This window comes from Pleuronectes platessa, chromosome 2 (assembly GCF_947347685.1).
Source record: "Pleuronectes platessa chromosome 2, fPlePla1.1, whole genome shotgun sequence".
Taxonomy (NCBI): Eukaryota; Metazoa; Chordata; class Actinopteri; order Pleuronectiformes; family Pleuronectidae; genus Pleuronectes; species Pleuronectes platessa.
The window spans coordinates 16,220,818-16,237,567 of NC_070627.1; the positions used below are offsets into that span (position 1 = coordinate 16,220,818).

General features: G+C 44.0%; 1 protein-coding gene across 8 annotated transcripts in view; it reads right to left on the bottom strand.

Annotated features, from left to right (window-relative positions):
- Window positions 1-16,750, bottom strand: part of LOC128446158 (inositol 1,4,5-trisphosphate receptor type 1) — a 65,809-nt gene that overhangs the window by 10,274 nt on the left and 38,785 nt on the right. For all 8 annotated transcript variants that reach the window (XM_053429183.1, XM_053429149.1, XM_053429141.1 and 5 more), the window contains 11 exons: window positions 15,622-15,809; window positions 10,571-10,754; window positions 10,149-10,402; window positions 8,784-8,984; window positions 8,585-8,695; window positions 8,141-8,236; window positions 7,905-8,048; window positions 7,609-7,716; window positions 7,231-7,423; window positions 5,359-5,481; window positions 1,287-1,462 (listed from right to left, as the gene is read on the bottom strand). In XM_053429183.1, the coding sequence (XP_053285158.1) occupies window positions 1,287-1,462; window positions 5,359-5,481; window positions 7,231-7,423; window positions 7,609-7,716; window positions 7,905-8,048; window positions 8,141-8,236; window positions 8,585-8,695; window positions 8,784-8,984; window positions 10,149-10,402; window positions 10,571-10,754; window positions 15,622-15,809 (1,778 nt within the window). The remainder of the gene's footprint in view (window positions 1-1,286; window positions 1,463-5,358; window positions 5,482-7,230; window positions 7,424-7,608; window positions 7,717-7,904; window positions 8,049-8,140; window positions 8,237-8,584; window positions 8,696-8,783; window positions 8,985-10,148; window positions 10,403-10,570; window positions 10,755-15,621; window positions 15,810-16,750) is intronic.

Below are 16,750 nucleotides of genomic sequence, written 5' to 3' on the forward strand. Positions count from 1 at the left end.
GGAGGGATGAATGGGAAGGTCATCAGCAGTGCATCCTTTTATTCTGAAGTCTAGGAATGAGACTGATGGAAAAAAACTTTTTAAGTTAAACCCATTTTCAAAGTTTAAGCGGTTAATTGAACACTTGGTTAAAAAATGTTGAAACACATCGTCGACCTCTGCTCAGCCGTGGGTAAACTAGATTTTGAAGTAACCCGGTTACTGCAGTCCAGGGTTACACGTTCTCCGGTTTCGTGCCTTAACCTGATTTCTCTCAATAACCTGGTTTTTGTGTTTGTGTGTGTGTACATGTGAACGCAGCACACTGAGGGGAGAGGGGAGACGACAGCGGTGCGTGCAACACTTGATTTTGCGTGTGTGTATAATGAGTCGAAAGAGCACATCTAGTTTCCCTCTCTCAAGGGTCCAGTGACGCACTTCACACCCCATAACCCAGCCAGGCGCTGGCAGGCAGAGCAGTGAGGGGCAGCGGTCTGCCAAGTGGGCATGAGTGTGAGGGAGAGTTGACAAAAGAACTGGAACTAGTGAGGCAGAGGTTTCTGAGGTTACAGTAGCAATGTGTGTTATTGACCGGGTTGGTCACCCAAACAATGAAAAAAAGGAAAGTGTAATGCAGCCATGCAGTCAGTACATTATTCCATATTTGTGTTGCATTTGTCTGAGATTTCTGCCTTTACTCAGACACAATGCAGGTTAATAAATGATTTGAGGAGCTAATGCACTGTCAGCAGTCGTCATAGGGACAATCATATACAGTAACTACATCTGTGGATTTTTGAAGATTTTTTTCTAAAATACTTGGAGCACACAAACAACATTCTCACGCAGCTACTGACAATTTTTCAGTGTCATTTAATCTGCAGATTTAGTTTATTAATTGTTTAGTCAAAGAAATTAAAGAAACAACCCATCATGATTTCCTAGAGCCCAATCTGACATCTTCAATCTGATCATTGAATCCAATCAACGTTTAAAAACTCCAGAATGAAAAAATGAAATAGTGAGAATTGTGTCATATACTCACATTAGAGACATACATGCTTGAAAACCCCAGAAACAAAAAATCTTTAATCAAAGTTATCAATGTTGCTGGGATTTTTCTGGAATTGATTATCTGACCAATTTCTGGATCCAGGCGTTGTGTAATCTTGCTTACAAGCAAACATACAAACCAATGGCCAGTCCTGAAAACATAACGTCTTCGGTTGAGGTAACTAACTTCCTAAATGGACACCTGATTTGGGTCACACCACTTGTGATTTGACCATTTAAGGTAGACCACTCACATTGAAGGCACCCAGAAGGAAGAGGGTGGGCTCCAGGCCGACAGAGAAGATGAGGCGGAGGATGGTGACAATGACCAGGGCGCGGATGCCCAGCGGTTGTGGCATGATGATGACGATGGCCAGTGTCGCCAAGACCCCCATCCACAGCAGCGCCGACAGGTGGGAGTCGAGCATTCCTGCAGCAACAAACACATAAAAGGAGAGCAGCTGCATTACCGCACTGGTAAGATTTACTGATTAACTGTTATATAATGAATTACATTTTTTCTAGCTCAACCAGGACAAAAAAAAAAGAAGTCATGGTCATTGGTTTAAAGGCTCAGACAGAGAAACTGAACTCAAAACTAAATTTACTCAAGCACCAAACTTGACTGAATTTGAATTACAAGGCTCATGTCCACTAAGTCATAAAAACTGCTTTTCATCTTTTGAAGAACATCGGCAAAGTGAGGCCACTTCTAAAGCAGGCTTTTATAACTAGACTACTGGGACGCTCTCCTCTCTGGTTGACCAAAGAACAAAATCCATCAGTGACAATTCATTCTGGATGCAACAGGATTCAGCTGGGGCCAGTGCCCCCCTGGCACCACCCCTGGAGCCATCCCTGTATCACACATATTTAAAAAATCTTAACACTGCTTACATGCTAGTTAAGAATTTTGTTATTAGTTCATAAATCTCGAAATAGCACCAGATTACTTATCAGAAATGCTTGTGGTGTATGACGTGGAAGAGGCCCTCAGGTCCTCTGGTTATTTTTGTCTTAGCAGAACCAGTTCCAGATGATCTGAGAGCAGCTGACAATACCGACATTTTTAAACATAGACCCAGCTATTAAGTCTTACTTTTATGCAATGTTTTATCATGGTTTAAATATTTATATATATTTTTCTTATCTTTAATTTTTCCTTATTCTATTTTCTAATTATGTATTTCATTATCTTATCTTTCCTTGAGTGTGGCCCTCTCTCGTATTAGTTTCTTTGGAGGGCACTGGTCTCTAAATCTGAAAGTTTTTAACGAATTTTTAACACCATATGTTTTGTAAAATCAACAATAACTGCACACTTTGAATTGCATTTGCTTTGGTTGACATGTGCTACATAAATACAGATTGATTGATGGATAGATGGAATATGGAGTAATAAATGTCAAAAGGATGACAGTGCAGTTTGCAGTCGGACGAGGGACTTTTTAACAGGCCCCACTAACTTCTGCCTCTCAGGGATGCCGTGGGCCTTCATTAGTGAGACTTTGAACTCAGAGAGAGCCACTTACGTAACACAAACTATTTGACATACTTTCTGTGTGTGCACACACCGAGCTTCAGTAGAAGCCTACCCGACGCTTGCCCTGTTTCTGGGGTAAATCCAGGATTAGTGTCCTTGTCAGGGGGCTTCATGTGATAACGTGTTACTCGGGGTAAAAGCCTTGACCAGGTTTGACCAGGAAAAAAGAACAAGTCAACATCCGACCTGCTGCCTGTGTAACTCTTGCCCCCCCACACCTTTTTGTAAAGCAAAGGACTAAATTGGTAGTGTTTGTGGTCAATGAGGACTGGACACAGAGTGATTTCACAACTGTGTTGCTGCTAAAAAGATCAAGAGAAAACAGATTAGGTGAAAGAGAAAGAAAAAAGAGTAGGGGCAGAATGTCAAGGATATAAAAAAAAACAAGGGAATTGTGTTAAATGAGAAAGCAGAAGGGGAGCACTGGGGGTAAGTGAGGCCTCCTGCCCTCCCCTCCCCTCCCTCCTTCCTTTCCTCCCACCTCGCCTCCCTCCGTCTCCTTCCCTCTCTCCCTCCCAATCCCTGTGGAGATCACATGACAGGTGCCACTTACATAACAACCGCCTCTAAAAATACCGAAGCTGAAAGATTCATGAGGAGCGAGCGGGGAGAAGCAACACACACACAGACACACACACGCACACACAAGTAATAGAAAGAAGGCAGCGACCCAAAGCCATAAAACTTCCTGTTTAAGCAGGCCAAAGGTTTGCTAGAGTCTCACGTGACTAAGTCTGTCACACAAAACAACTTCCAGAGAACAGTACATTTAGTTCTCACTCAGACTGTGAGCTCATTTTCATTTGTACAATCACCACCGACACACAAAATGGAATTTTAGTTTTGTCACTAAGTTAAGACAATGATTAACTATTGAAAAAATGCATAATTATTTCAAAGCACCATCTTTATCTCTCTGGAATGCAATACAAAATTTAAATAGTGCATTTGTTGTTGATGAATATCTTGTTATCCTAACAGATGATTTGAGAAGATCTAACACAATCGTATGATGAATGTGAGCTTATAGTTTAGCACAAATTTATTCATTCATTAAGTTTAAAGTTTTGATTATAAATAACTGACACATGCAAAGAAACTGGAAATTGGATTATTCACTTATTTTTGGGGTTGTTCTTGGTTTAATTCTGTGAATAAATGTAAAGTCATTGTTACCATAGCCAAGGAAGTAACAATGACTTGATTTATTATCATTGCAGTTTTTCAGTTTGTTAGTTAACTGGATTACACAAAAAATCAACTGACTTATTTCTTTAACAAAGCAAGATAGGGCATCAGCCTTAGCGAAGGTATGTGTATCTTTGTCTTGCCATCTAATTATTTGGTTGTTCTTCCTTTTGATTACTAAGTACTCATTATCTGATTCTGAGCAACCAGGTAAACATTAGGACTGAAAACTGAACCACTGACAGAATAAACCAAAGTAACCAACAACAGTAAGAGAGAATTGGGCAGCTCAACAGGTCGCAGTGTTTGAAAAGTAGGGCATGATGTAGGACTTTGTTTTGATCACCTGTGCTGTCATGAATGTTCACGTGTGTGGGTCCACGCAAGCCGAGTGTACGGGACTCATGAATTGCACAAGGCATTCCTGTGTTGTCTGTTGTCTCCATAGTACTGAAAGTCAGACATGAGTTCCCGCTCCAAGGCGTGGGTGGAAGTTAGTCTGTGTTTGTGTGTGTGAGGGTGTGTCCTGCTCCTAATCCCAGTCAGGCGATAACAAGTCAGGAGATCAGAGCATTGTGGTAAAAAGGAGATCAGTGTGTCAGCGGCGAGGACTGGAAGAAGGATGGGTGTCGGCTCTTCAAAGTCTATCTGTCTGTGGGTGGTTGCACCATATCGCAGGTTGAAGTCCAGGTTAAGCCACGGTGCAATTTACCTCAGCACATGAAGTGAATGTCTAATTCGCCTTCTTGATCGCACTCTTTGTGTGTTTATATACCAGTGTCTGTATCAACTATATGAACGGTATCAGTCGAGAAACGGATGTAAACAAGCATTATTGCTAACTCCGGCATATATCCATTTAGCATTTGATGCTAAAGTTCATTAATTTGCTCCGTCTGCATCAAATAAATAAATACAATAAAATTAAATGAAATTCACTCTATTCACATTAATTTAACACATGCTTCCTTAGTAAAGGCTGTAAAGCGTAAGAAGAGCAGTTTGTAGCAGAAACTCTCGTGTCCTTCCTGCTTTGCATCGTCAAGCACTTAACCTTTGCCTGACCCCCGTTTCCAGGGCAGACCGAACACAGGAACAGTAACACACACAATTATGCATGAAAGAATTCACAGTAGAAGGAGCTGTAACAGGAACAGCCTCACCACAACTGTTACAACACAGCTCGGGAGAGACAAAACAGTAGTAACATAAACCAGGTGTTTTTGCTAAAAATGCCAAAAGTTATTTATTTACAAGAATTTTGAATAAATTATACGACAAAATTATACAAAAAATGGAACATCAGAAAACCCTCAAAATTTAAACTAGTCTAATAAAACCATAAACAGTCAGAAACAGCATCCCTAACTAATGCGCTAAACAAGATAATTCTGAGTGTATGTGTGCGTTCCTCAAGCTACTTCACAACGAAAAGTGTAAAAAATTATTCTCACATTATCAATGAGTGACTGGAAATGTAAAGTGAGACTTTATAGTAATATTAGAGACAGGACGCCGGTGCAGTGGGTCAGGCTCAACACTTATTATTTTAAAAGCTGTTCTCACTCTCAGGTGTCGACTCGTGTGTGACTGACCTGCGTGCAACCCCTCCAGGGGGTAGAAGAAGCAAACCAGCAGGTTCATGAGCACAGCCAGGTTGAAGGAGACGTTACTCCACACCGACATGTTTCTGGAGCACCAGTACAGCACCTGCTGGGCTGGAGGGAGACGCACAGTGAGACATTACACATCTTCACCTCTACCTGCCATGGAGGTTATATTCTCCCCTGTATCTGTTGGTGGGTTTGTTCATTTGTTTGAGGAAAGTTAATGGAGGGATGAAGAATGGGCAGTAGCCAGAGGAAAACCCATTCAATTATGGTGCAGATGTGTTAACAGGAGCAGAGCAAGGTTTTTTTATTAACTTTTTTAATTTAAATGTTTCTCCTTTCTACACAGTGGGAGAAATTTTTCCACATTTGTGTTAATTTCTCTGGAAATAATGGACAAAGACTATGTTTACATGATCACCAATATTCGGACTATTGACCTTATGTGTTGCTAATATGATATTCCATTCATTTTCCAGCTTGATGTAGATTTTGACAGATTAAAAGTTTAATAAAGGTAAAACGCTTTGCCGAAACCAAGATCTTGAGGTCTAAACATCTAAAAGATATTCAATTAAAATCATACAAAATAAAGGAAAGCAGACATAATCTGGCTTTTGATTTATTATTTTATTTTCCTCTAAGCAGAGGAACATAACAAAACACAAGACAGACGCAGGGACTTTTCTCTGTCCATTCACTTCTCTGACTGAGAGAAGAAAAATGGCTCTGTGTGGGTACGCAGTCTTGTTTGTGTCTGAGCAAGTGTGTTCTCAGTTGTGATTCATATGCTAACTGTAATGTTTCACGGCCCAGAGAACGTGGAAAGCCCCTGTCTGCTTTTAGACAGTGGAAACACACACACACACACACACACACACACACACACACACACACACACACACACACACACACACACACACACACACACACACACACACACACACACACACACACACACACACACACACACACACACACACACACACACACAGCTCTGCTGTCAAGTAGGGGACACGCATCATTAATTTTTTGCATATCTGCTCGTCCTGCTGAGGTTTGTAAGTCTATCCCAGCATGCACAGGCCACAGAGCAGGTTTTACTGGTAACGTTAATAAAACTTCTGATCAGATCATGACTGGGTGACACTGACCCGGCCCGCAAAAATAACAGGACGCTGACAATAAAGCAGCTAAATGGAATTCAGCCAATTTCTTTTGTTGTTTTTATTATTCACATGTTTGCTATTCCTAGTGTGACCTATTGAGAGAGAGAGGGGTTCACCCTTCATGTCACCAACTCACCGGCACACAACCACATTCAGCTGCATGTGTTCGGACTGTAAGAGTGAAGCACAACATCTAACAGTTACAAAAAAAGACACCATGTAGTGCACACCATCAGATCAGCTGATCAGCTTGACAAATCAAGCAAGTTTCTTGTGAGGGCGATTCTTTTAAAGTTTTTATTATCACATTTTTTTAGAAAAAACCCCCCCGGTCTGCCTATTCAAATACTAAAATAAACTATTTCAATGGTCTGAATCCTGCAATCACCCTGGTGTGATAAAATCAAAGTGTCTTGTGTTATTGGGTTACAATGTGGTGAGGTACTGTGTCACAGTGAAAAATGTTACCAAATATTGGCATTGGAAAACATTTTGCCTATGACTTATATAAAGGGGAACAGAAAGGCATGCTACATGTTATGATTCCGTTCTTCACAGCAATAGTTACCATTGAACGGGTTGTCGCCCTTCTTCTATCAGGTTTATAACCATTTCTATTTGCATGAGTGGCCCCTGTCATATCTGATAAACGTGTATTGAATGTGAGCATGCTACCTCCTGACCGTACCTCTGAGTTTCTTCTGCCAGTTCATCTCGTTGAAGAGGTCCTCTGCTCGCAGGAAGAAGTCGTTGATCTTGCTGCCCTGCTCGTCTCTCTCGGTGGTGTAGTAGATCCGCAGCTTGGACTCCGTGGTCAGGAACTCGCAGATGTTGGGCACGGGGAACACGATCTCCTCCATTGTTCGGTCATGACGCACAATCTGAGCAGAGGAACACGCAGTCACCTCAAAAGTTCTCCAAGGAGCCAAAACGTGTTGACCCCTGCAGGCCCATATGGTCTTATTTACAAGAAACATCCTCTTTTATGGATCATTCCTTTACTTTGTTTTACTTGGGATATTCTATTACGAAAGATGTTGATATTATGTGACAAGGGTTATATGACCTCTATCTGAGCCGTGTGTTTGGCGTAGAACTCCAAGGCCTCATCTCCCTCTCCACCGGCCCCTCCTGGCCGCAACATCATGGACAGCTCCTTGTTATGACGCGCCAACTGCATTGAGGACAGAGCCAACAAGTGAGCTTGTCACAGAAAAAACAACTCATGGATGTGTTTCTCATCACATTGGAGCCGAGAAAGGAGCTCTTCTTTCATTATTTTTCCCGTTACACAAAATTGTGCGTCATGCTGTGCATCAACATGCGGTTCTGCACAAAATGTTGCAGAGACGAGGAGCAGACCTGGTGAGCTAAAATGTAAATGTTGTGTCCAACGTTTCTGGGGGAGGCAGCATCATGTTCCTCCTCTTCCTCGTTATCCTCCTCCTCCTTTGCGTCCTCGAACTCCACCTCTCCCTGCAGATAGGCCTTCTTTATCACCTCCACCTACACGCACACAAACGGCCAAAGCTCAGAAGGTGCTGCACTGTGAATGTTAAAAGGAATGAAGAAAGAAAAGGTGAACGCCATCTTCTCACCAGCTCTTTGGGTCTCATGTTGTACAGGATCCTCTCAGCATTCTCGCTGTCATGGCGGCTCTCCATGATGGCGAGCAGCAGCTTGGATGCATTGTTCTGCGAAGAGAGAAGGGAGGCAGAGGAGAAGAGCGCTCTGAGATAAGAACTTCAGCTCTGCCAGTTTCTTTGTCCAAGGAAAACATCCAGAAACCCTGGTGCTTTAGGAAAATGCACTCGTCTGCTATTTGTCTTGGCAGAGCTGCACAAACGCAAGCTCAGCTCAGACGCATGAATGTCCTGCTCTTATGCTTGTAGCCTGTTAGTCAAGTTTCCATCTGGCTGTGAAGGGAATCTACAGCAATTTTTGTGTTTTTTTGGGGGTTTGAGAACCCAGATTTAACCCATTATCAAAAAAAGTTTAAGTTCCTTCCTCAACTCCACTTCCACAAGGCCCAGCCAACTCACCTTGAGCTCCAGCACCAGGTCCATTCGCTTTTTCCCAAGTGGGTTGATGTCATTTAGGATCAGAGCGATGATGATATCAATACCATTCGACTCATGGGTTGCAATGCAATTCTGAATGAATAGGAAAATAGAAAATGTATAAGAGAGGCCAGAGGTGACTTAGTCCTGGATTTCACCTGAGGCATGGTGGCCCCTTTACCTGATTTTCATGGCAGGGGCCCTGGCAGTACTCTGTGAGGCTCTCCAGAGTTTGGTTGATGAGGGCCACGTTCTTCTCATTGATGTAGAGTCCCAGCAGGCCGAGGCCCCCAGTGGTGCTGCCACAGATACAGTCTAAGAACTGCAGCGTCTCGCACACAAGATTGTAGTTGTTCTTGTTGTTCTGACAGCGAAGGAAATTCTGAGAAGAAAAAAAGATTGGGGTCGTATGAGTGTGATAAGTCTCAATGGAGTGAACTAGATATAAGCTATGAGTAATCAACCATTCAAAACCACATATAAACAAGTACAGAGCATTGAAGGAATAGTTTGCCTGAACAGCAATGGAGAGGCCAAGCCCAAGAGAAAATGAGCCGACCCGAACCCTACATGAATTCTGTTTTGTCTGAACCTGACCCAAGCCTGATGTTTCATAAACTGAGGTCCTTCAGTCTTTTTATGAAAGTTAGCCCAGGAGACCAAGAGATACAGCTCAAATAACCAGATCACAATCAGCTGTCTGATTACAAAATGCACTATTGCATAATTTCCTTATCCAGTAAAACATCTGCAGGCGTCACTCTAAGGTTTGCATAACACTCTTAATGCAGCGGTTTTCTCTCTGAAGTTGATCCTAAGTAACTGAAAGTCACTCTTCCCAGGCTCAGTGAAACAGAGTAAACAGGCTATGTGAACACAAGCATTCTAGAAGAGAAGTTGTTACCTTCATGTCTCTATAAATAAAGACGACAAGTCAGAGATGACCCCTCATGCAAAAGTTGATCAAGGAATTTGCATTTTGTTATAAAACTGACTAGACCCTGCAGTGAAGAAGCTGGAAACACTTTCCACCAAGAAGATTGAACCAATGTCTCAGTCTTTATACATTGTTTAAATTGGAGTTGCTTAGCTTTGTGTCACATTGTAATTAGGGATCACACATGTAACTAGTCCGAATGCGCTAAATGTTCGTCCTCGTCGGAGGCGAACACTGCAAATCCTTCGAGTTGATTCTGCTTCTAACTGTTCATCAATTGTTTAATGCTCAACTTCCTGCAATTGGTCAGAAAGTCTGAACTATCCCAAAAAGTGTTTTCATCTGCAAATCAACCAAACAGGGGTTCAGTTCGATCTGGACCAAGACCACCTCTTTCGGTCAGACTACATTTCAGTCCTTTGGCCTGAGGCACCTTTCTCTTTCATCTGTTATTTTCAGTTTGGATGAAACAGAAAAGTCAAAAGGTCTGTACCAAAAAAGCTCTTACATCTCTCATCAGTCAGAGGAATACAGATCCTGTTGCAAACTGTGATCTACTCTAATGGGTGTCTATAAAACCAGCAGTGTGTGATGCTCAGTCTGTGTCACCTGCAGGTCACGGTTGTGATTCTCACACAGAAGCTGGAGGAAGCGGAGTATCGGCTGCATGATGACGATGACGAAGCTCATCTCGCCGTCGTCCTGGTTCTTGTCTCCTGTGCTGGGCTGGCCGTCTGCTGAGGTGAAGTGTTCATCGGCGTCGGCCTCGCGCCGGTAGGAGGTGAAGGCCTTCTTGGTGGCGGACGAGGCCTCGATTAGCTGCTCTCTCACATCCTCCGTCATGACCACGGTGGAGTCTCTGGCTACACAGACACAAGCACCAGAGATAGACTGAGGATCCGGTGCAATCCCTCATTACGTGCGATCCATATTTCCTCTTTCTGTTCTGCCTGAATCGCTTGCCTTAGCAATTTGCGCTGTCAACACCTTTATAAAGACAATACATTTGGTTATGACAGGTGACCTCTGACCTTTTTTCCGAACGGGGACTTCTTTATCTTGGCTGTCATCGTCCCTCTTCCTGTTCCCCAGGTCACTGGTATTTACCGACACTGTGGCTTTGATTTCCAGCTGGGCCAATTTCATACGATCGTAGAAAACCCGGAAGAACTTTTCTGATTTCTTGTCCTCAGTCAGGCGGCAAAAGAAGGAATGCTGGATACACAGGAGGAGGGGAGAAAGGAGGGATTATCATTTATTTATCCTTTAAAAAGATATTTCTTGGGAATTTCACCTTTATTGACAGGACTGTTCAAGCATGAAATGGTGAGAGAGACTGGGCGATGACACGCAGCAAAGGGCTGGGTCAGAAGCAAACCTGCAGCCGAACTCAATCCTACGTATGTGAATGGAGAACAATGGAATTGTAAAATGGCAATTACTATGAAGGCAATCATGTGATGCTCTACGGAAAACACTTGAATGTTCAATATCCACAATATTAATCATCATTTCAATCCCTTTTCAAGAATAAACACCAGAGTCTCAGGTTGTAGCTTTTCAAATATTGGAATTTGCTGCTTTCTATGTGTTAAGTAATTAAGATTTTTATAGTGTTGGTTTTGAGACTGTTTGTCAAATTGAAAAAAAAAACATCACTCAGGTAACTGGGAAACTATGGAAGGAATTTTTTATTTTTCATTTCATACACAAAACAAGATAACATTTAATTCATGGCCCAGTGTTCAGCTCTGTAATGCAAACCTGCAACACGCCTGCCACATGTGCAACAAAGTAAGAACTTTATGTTCCCCAGCCAAGTTTGTATTATGCAACTGTTTACTTGTTGAGTGCAGTGAGCTGAGGGTGAAACCAGGAAACATGAGGACATGGACTTGGCCTTAAATGGCCTAACCGATCCAGCTTCAAGATCTAGTTTTAAATTGTTCCTATGGTTATAAATTCCATAAAATCTTTACTCTGAATGTTCCCAGCCGACTGGTAAAACATTAATCGTTACCCGATATAAACAAATTGCTCTCGACTGGAGCCACACAAACATTATATAACTAAGTCTGGATTTACTGTGATGTGAGAGGCTTAAACGCTGCAGTTATGGCTCTGGATTGGGGTCACGAGGAATTAGAACATTTTCGAGCCCGCAAGCAAAACGCATACATGGCGTCCCGTCCCACAGGCCTGTTGTGATTGTGTAAGAGCTGTTATCTGCTGCAGCCTATGGAAAGACTTTGACCAGCCGGGGCTGCCTCACCTCACAAAAAATGACGGGAGAGGGAGAAGCCCGGCCTACTTACACAGACACAGAGGGACGGAGATGGCAGGGAGTGGACAGAGAAAAAAAATGTGGCCGTTAGACAGACAACAAAGAGAGATTAAGGGAGTAAACGGGAGAAAAGTGGAATGATTGAGGGAGGTGAAACACGAGTAAGCGATAGGGCGGGATAGATTTTTATCAGTCAGTATCTAGGCCACTTCTCTTCTGTTACATAACATTCTGTCTTTGCAGATTAGATGTAAAACTAGGCTACTAGAGGAAACAAATAAATGATAGTCACAAGGAAATTCTTACGCAAAATGGACAAAAAAAGCCTTGTTCCTCCTGCTCAAAGGAGACTGTTTGCGGGTGTAGTTTCCAAATGCTTTATATGGATTGGCATTTAGTGTCCAAGCACAGCTACGTCTTTTCATCGCAAACAAAAGAACGTGACCAACCAATTAAGTTGTCAAAAACCAGAGCGAGAGAGAGCCTGCAGCATAACTCGGAGGCCATGTTCCTTCCACAGAGACAATGACATAACTGCACCCTGAAGCAGAATTCCAGAGCACTTGTGCCCTACCCCAGTCCTCCACCACTGAGTAGCAGCCCTCCAGCACGTACACACTCTGCCAACGCTCAGGGACGAGGAGATAGCAACGACAAGGCCATCACGCAATAAACAACTTGATGACAGAGAGAAGAGGGCAAGGGAGAGCGGATTAGCTGCAACCGCCCTCACAACTCACGGAGTGCCTGAGATGGGGAGGGAAGGGGGGGGGGGGGGGGGGGGGGAGTCTGTCCTGAAGCGAGGGCCCACAGGGAGGGAGGGAGGGAGCGCAGGAGGTGAGGCGTGAGGCCCAGGGCCAGGATAACACACGTCAATAAGACCAGAGCAAACAGAGCGAGGAGCTTTTACCATCACACTCCCCCACCCTGTACCATTACATAACTTGCGCACACACAAAGACACACAGACACACACACGCACACACGCACTTCACTAACAGTACTAGCACATGAAAGCCAGAGAGTTCAGACGGTCACACACCCACTGACTTTTTACACTCACAAAACTGGGTCAGCAATCTCCAGCATAGGCACATGCCAATTTGGAGAGGACACACCCACATGCTCCGCAATAGAGTATTCTCTCCAAAACTCTGAGTTTGCCAACTTTATTTTTATGTAATCATCCATTTCCCAGAGCCTCTCCTTTTTAATAATGTCGTATCTCCCCTTTCTGGGATATCCCGGGGTTAGAGGTACTTCGCTCGGGTCTCAGCGTGCAGTCGAGCTCAGGGTGCAGGGCCTGGCAGGACCGAGCACCGACGGGTGTATTTCATCTCATGGATCGGAGTTAGCTGCAGCAGGTATTATATTTCACTGTGGTAGAGGTAAGTTGCTTGATTGATGGTGTGTGAAGGGGAATGCATCGGTCATGTTGGAGTTATTAATGATTTATTCCTGCAGGGAAAGTTCTCACTTGCAGCAGCAGACTGAACGTGTCATTTCATTTTACAGCCCTTTTTCTAAGAACTGGGCCGAGCGGAGTGGGTCAAGCGTGTCACTGAAACCAAGCCCGTGTATAAAGACGGAACAGCACAGTGAAGAAAAGACACTGCAGCACACTTTCATTGTCTAGTTTCTTAAGAAATGTGTGTACGGCTGCGTCTTACTGACAGTGAATCAGAGGCAAAACAACAAAACGTTCATGTCTAACCCTGCCTATGCCTCAGCAGTGTTTCGAAGCTGCTCTATACACACTCTGCTGTCGCATCCAGACACCATCTGTGTTTTGACCGCACTTGAAAAGCAAGGACGCGACTGGCACGATGAGGGATGACTCTACGGATGGCGTGTCGACACGGTGGTCAAGGAGAGAACGGAGTGATAGTAGCGGCGGAGGAAGGAGGAGGGAGATGGGAGAGGGAGAAGCATCGCACGGGCTCCCTGCAGGTTTGGGTAAACACAGAGCCCTGTCTGTATCCATGGAGACGAGCCCTGAGTGGAATGAGACGGGATGAGGTGGGGGCGGACAACACAGAAAAACAAGGTCATAGCGCTTTCCCTTCTCTTCTTCCGTTCTGCCACTTGGCATCAACAAAGGGATGTTATGCAACAGCTATTTATACCCTGGCTCCCTCTCCCCCTCCCTCTCAGGCCGGGCAGCACCACATGCAAACCAAATGGAGCTGCTGCTCTGCTCCGGGTCGTTTTCCCCTCATCGCTCCGCCTGCTCCTCTTCTCTCAGACCAGACACTTCTCTTGCCATTTTTCCAACTTTATACGAATGCTGTTTTCTTTTCTTTTTTTTACAATACCGATTGATTGCAGCTGCAGCGCATGTGTGTTCCGGAGGCAAACAGGAGAGCCCGCCACACGGTTGCACGCCAGATGGATGAGGAGTGAAAAGTCACAAGTCGCCATGTCACAACACAATTTACAGCTGTCTGAGGTCTTCCACAGAGAAAGGAATGCGACAGAGATGAAGGAGAGTGGTGACGGCTGAGCGAGCTGCAAATACACTGACTGTCAAATGTCTGAGTTCCTAGAACATGCATGTTATTGCTTCGCATGGCAGCAAACGGCAGAGTGAGTGTGTACGTGTGTGAGGGAGTAAGTGTGCATGCAATCTTCAGTACTTCTGTGTGGTATGTGGGTCATGAGTCAATAGTTAACTGTGTTACACGAGAACAAGATCAAACAGGTGCTCGGCTCCACATGACAAATAAAAGTCAACTCGTATTATTCCTGAAGAGACAAGTAAATGTGCTCAATCCGGTGTTTAGGAATTGAAGTCAAGCTAATTAAAAGTCCCGAAAACAAAATGTGCAGATGACCGTGATGAAAGCCAGGATTTGCTCAAACGCAAACAGGAAGTCACATTTGAACACAAATATTTGCACTACATGCTAAATTTCTAGCGCTGCATGCAGAGTAGGACCCTCACGGTTCCAGAAGAAACTTAAGAATGCTGGGGTTGAGAGGAGCTCCAGTTTCCCTTCAATCCCCTCTGTGTCCCCCCACCCCCCCTGTCCCTTCACCCTCTCTCTCCCCACTGCCCCAGTTCCGGAGGCCCAGCATGACCCAGTTTGGGCCGAGCGAGAGAGCGAGGGGAGCGGTAGAGAGGCTGGAATGTTTTGAAGGCTGAGACATTCCTCATTGTTCATTCACACAGGCCTTATGTAACTCGGGCTGACGATCACGTGACGTGGCTCTGCAGCAGCCGTGGGAAGCTAAAGTATTATCACCACAGTGGTTTCCTAGCTGTAGTCTGATTACGCAAGCTTCGTGCTTACACAACAACCTACAGACGGACGGATGGACGGACAGAAAGACGGAGGAGTCGACAGACAGAAGACACATGAAAAAGACAATCAGAGAGACAAAGAGACAGAGAGACAGCTGGAGACAGCTAGAGACAGACAGGTTGATTAGCTAACGTTAAAGCAAAGAAGAAAATGGCATAAACTTGTGAATAAGTGAAATACGTACAAACATGTTTATAATAAATTGATCTTAGCACTGATGATATCATTAGCAGCTGCCCTCTGAGCCACATGATGACCTGGTAGATATGAGGGGAAGAAGAGACGCCGTGGCTCACTGACCTATATACTGTAGATCCTCTAGTAATGAGAACCTGCATCCATGACACCGTGTGTTGTTTTCAGTGATCATATTGGAGCAGATCATCTACAGATTCTCTGACGGGTAAGCTGACCGTAACAGATAACAGGCCATTCAATTAAAACAATGCAGATCAGTTGCAGTTTCCCTGGGAGAAATGTAGTCTTAACTGACCTGAATTGTGGTGTTTCCACCTTCCAGCAACGCAATGGCCAGGAGGATACTTTCCTGGAAGACTCGGTCACTGGTGGTGTTCATGATGAGGTCAATAACCAGGTCAGACGCTCCTTCTTTGTCCAGGTGACACTGCACCTCCGCCAGGCCCATTTCAGCACGACTCAGGCCCCCGGGGCCCCCTAAGGCTGCATGACAGAGAAAAATCAGAAGCCAGTCTTTTTGGTTTATGACATAGATGAACACTTTTAATTATGTATTAAAGTTTGGCAAATTTAATCAAAAGTTAAAAGTTGAAAAGAAGCCATTTTTTTTATAGTAAATTGCAGGTGATCAGAAATGACCATGTCCAAAAGAAACATGACAGCAAGAAAAAACTTGAAATAGTAACTACAGCCTCTTCTTACAACATCCATGAATGCAGTCTCGTAAACTTTTCTATTTATCTGGACATTATAGAAATCTGTTATTTTGAAATCTCAGTTTTTAAACTGGGATACCTTCATTTCAAGATATCGTTCCTTTCATTATTTAGAGCCAGACGTTCCCTGACTCAGGTTGACGTACTTTATTATTACAATGATCCACTAACCCAGGCCACAGGCTCAGTGACTGTGACACTGGGCCCGTACTGGCCAGTTTAACTGCACACTTGTGTAATTCATTGTACATGACTTTGCCTGCACGTCCCCCCGAGACCCCAGCTTCTGGGTACATATGGAATTCTTAGCTCGGCTCTTGTTTCGGCAACAGGTGCAAAGGCTGTTTCCACAGGAAGTAGCAGCCTGTCACCTAGCAACAGTGAAAAGTGGATCACGCGGGGGGGGGGGGGGGGGGGGTACACTTCCTATGGTCTGGACTTTTGCCAACATCTCAGTGCACATAGAAGAGAAGGTGACCTGAAGGAACAAGGGGGGGCTTCTCTCTGTGTTTTTGATATCAGAAGAAATATTGTTTGAACTTGACAACATCTGGGCCATTTACCACAACTGTATAATATACATAATGAATACATAATGGTGTCACAGCCATGTTACAGGGAATGATAAAATACCACAATTTGTGCCGGAGCATACAGAAGTCATTCTTGTTACTAGGTCAGTACTAAATTGGCAGCACTCAATTTATA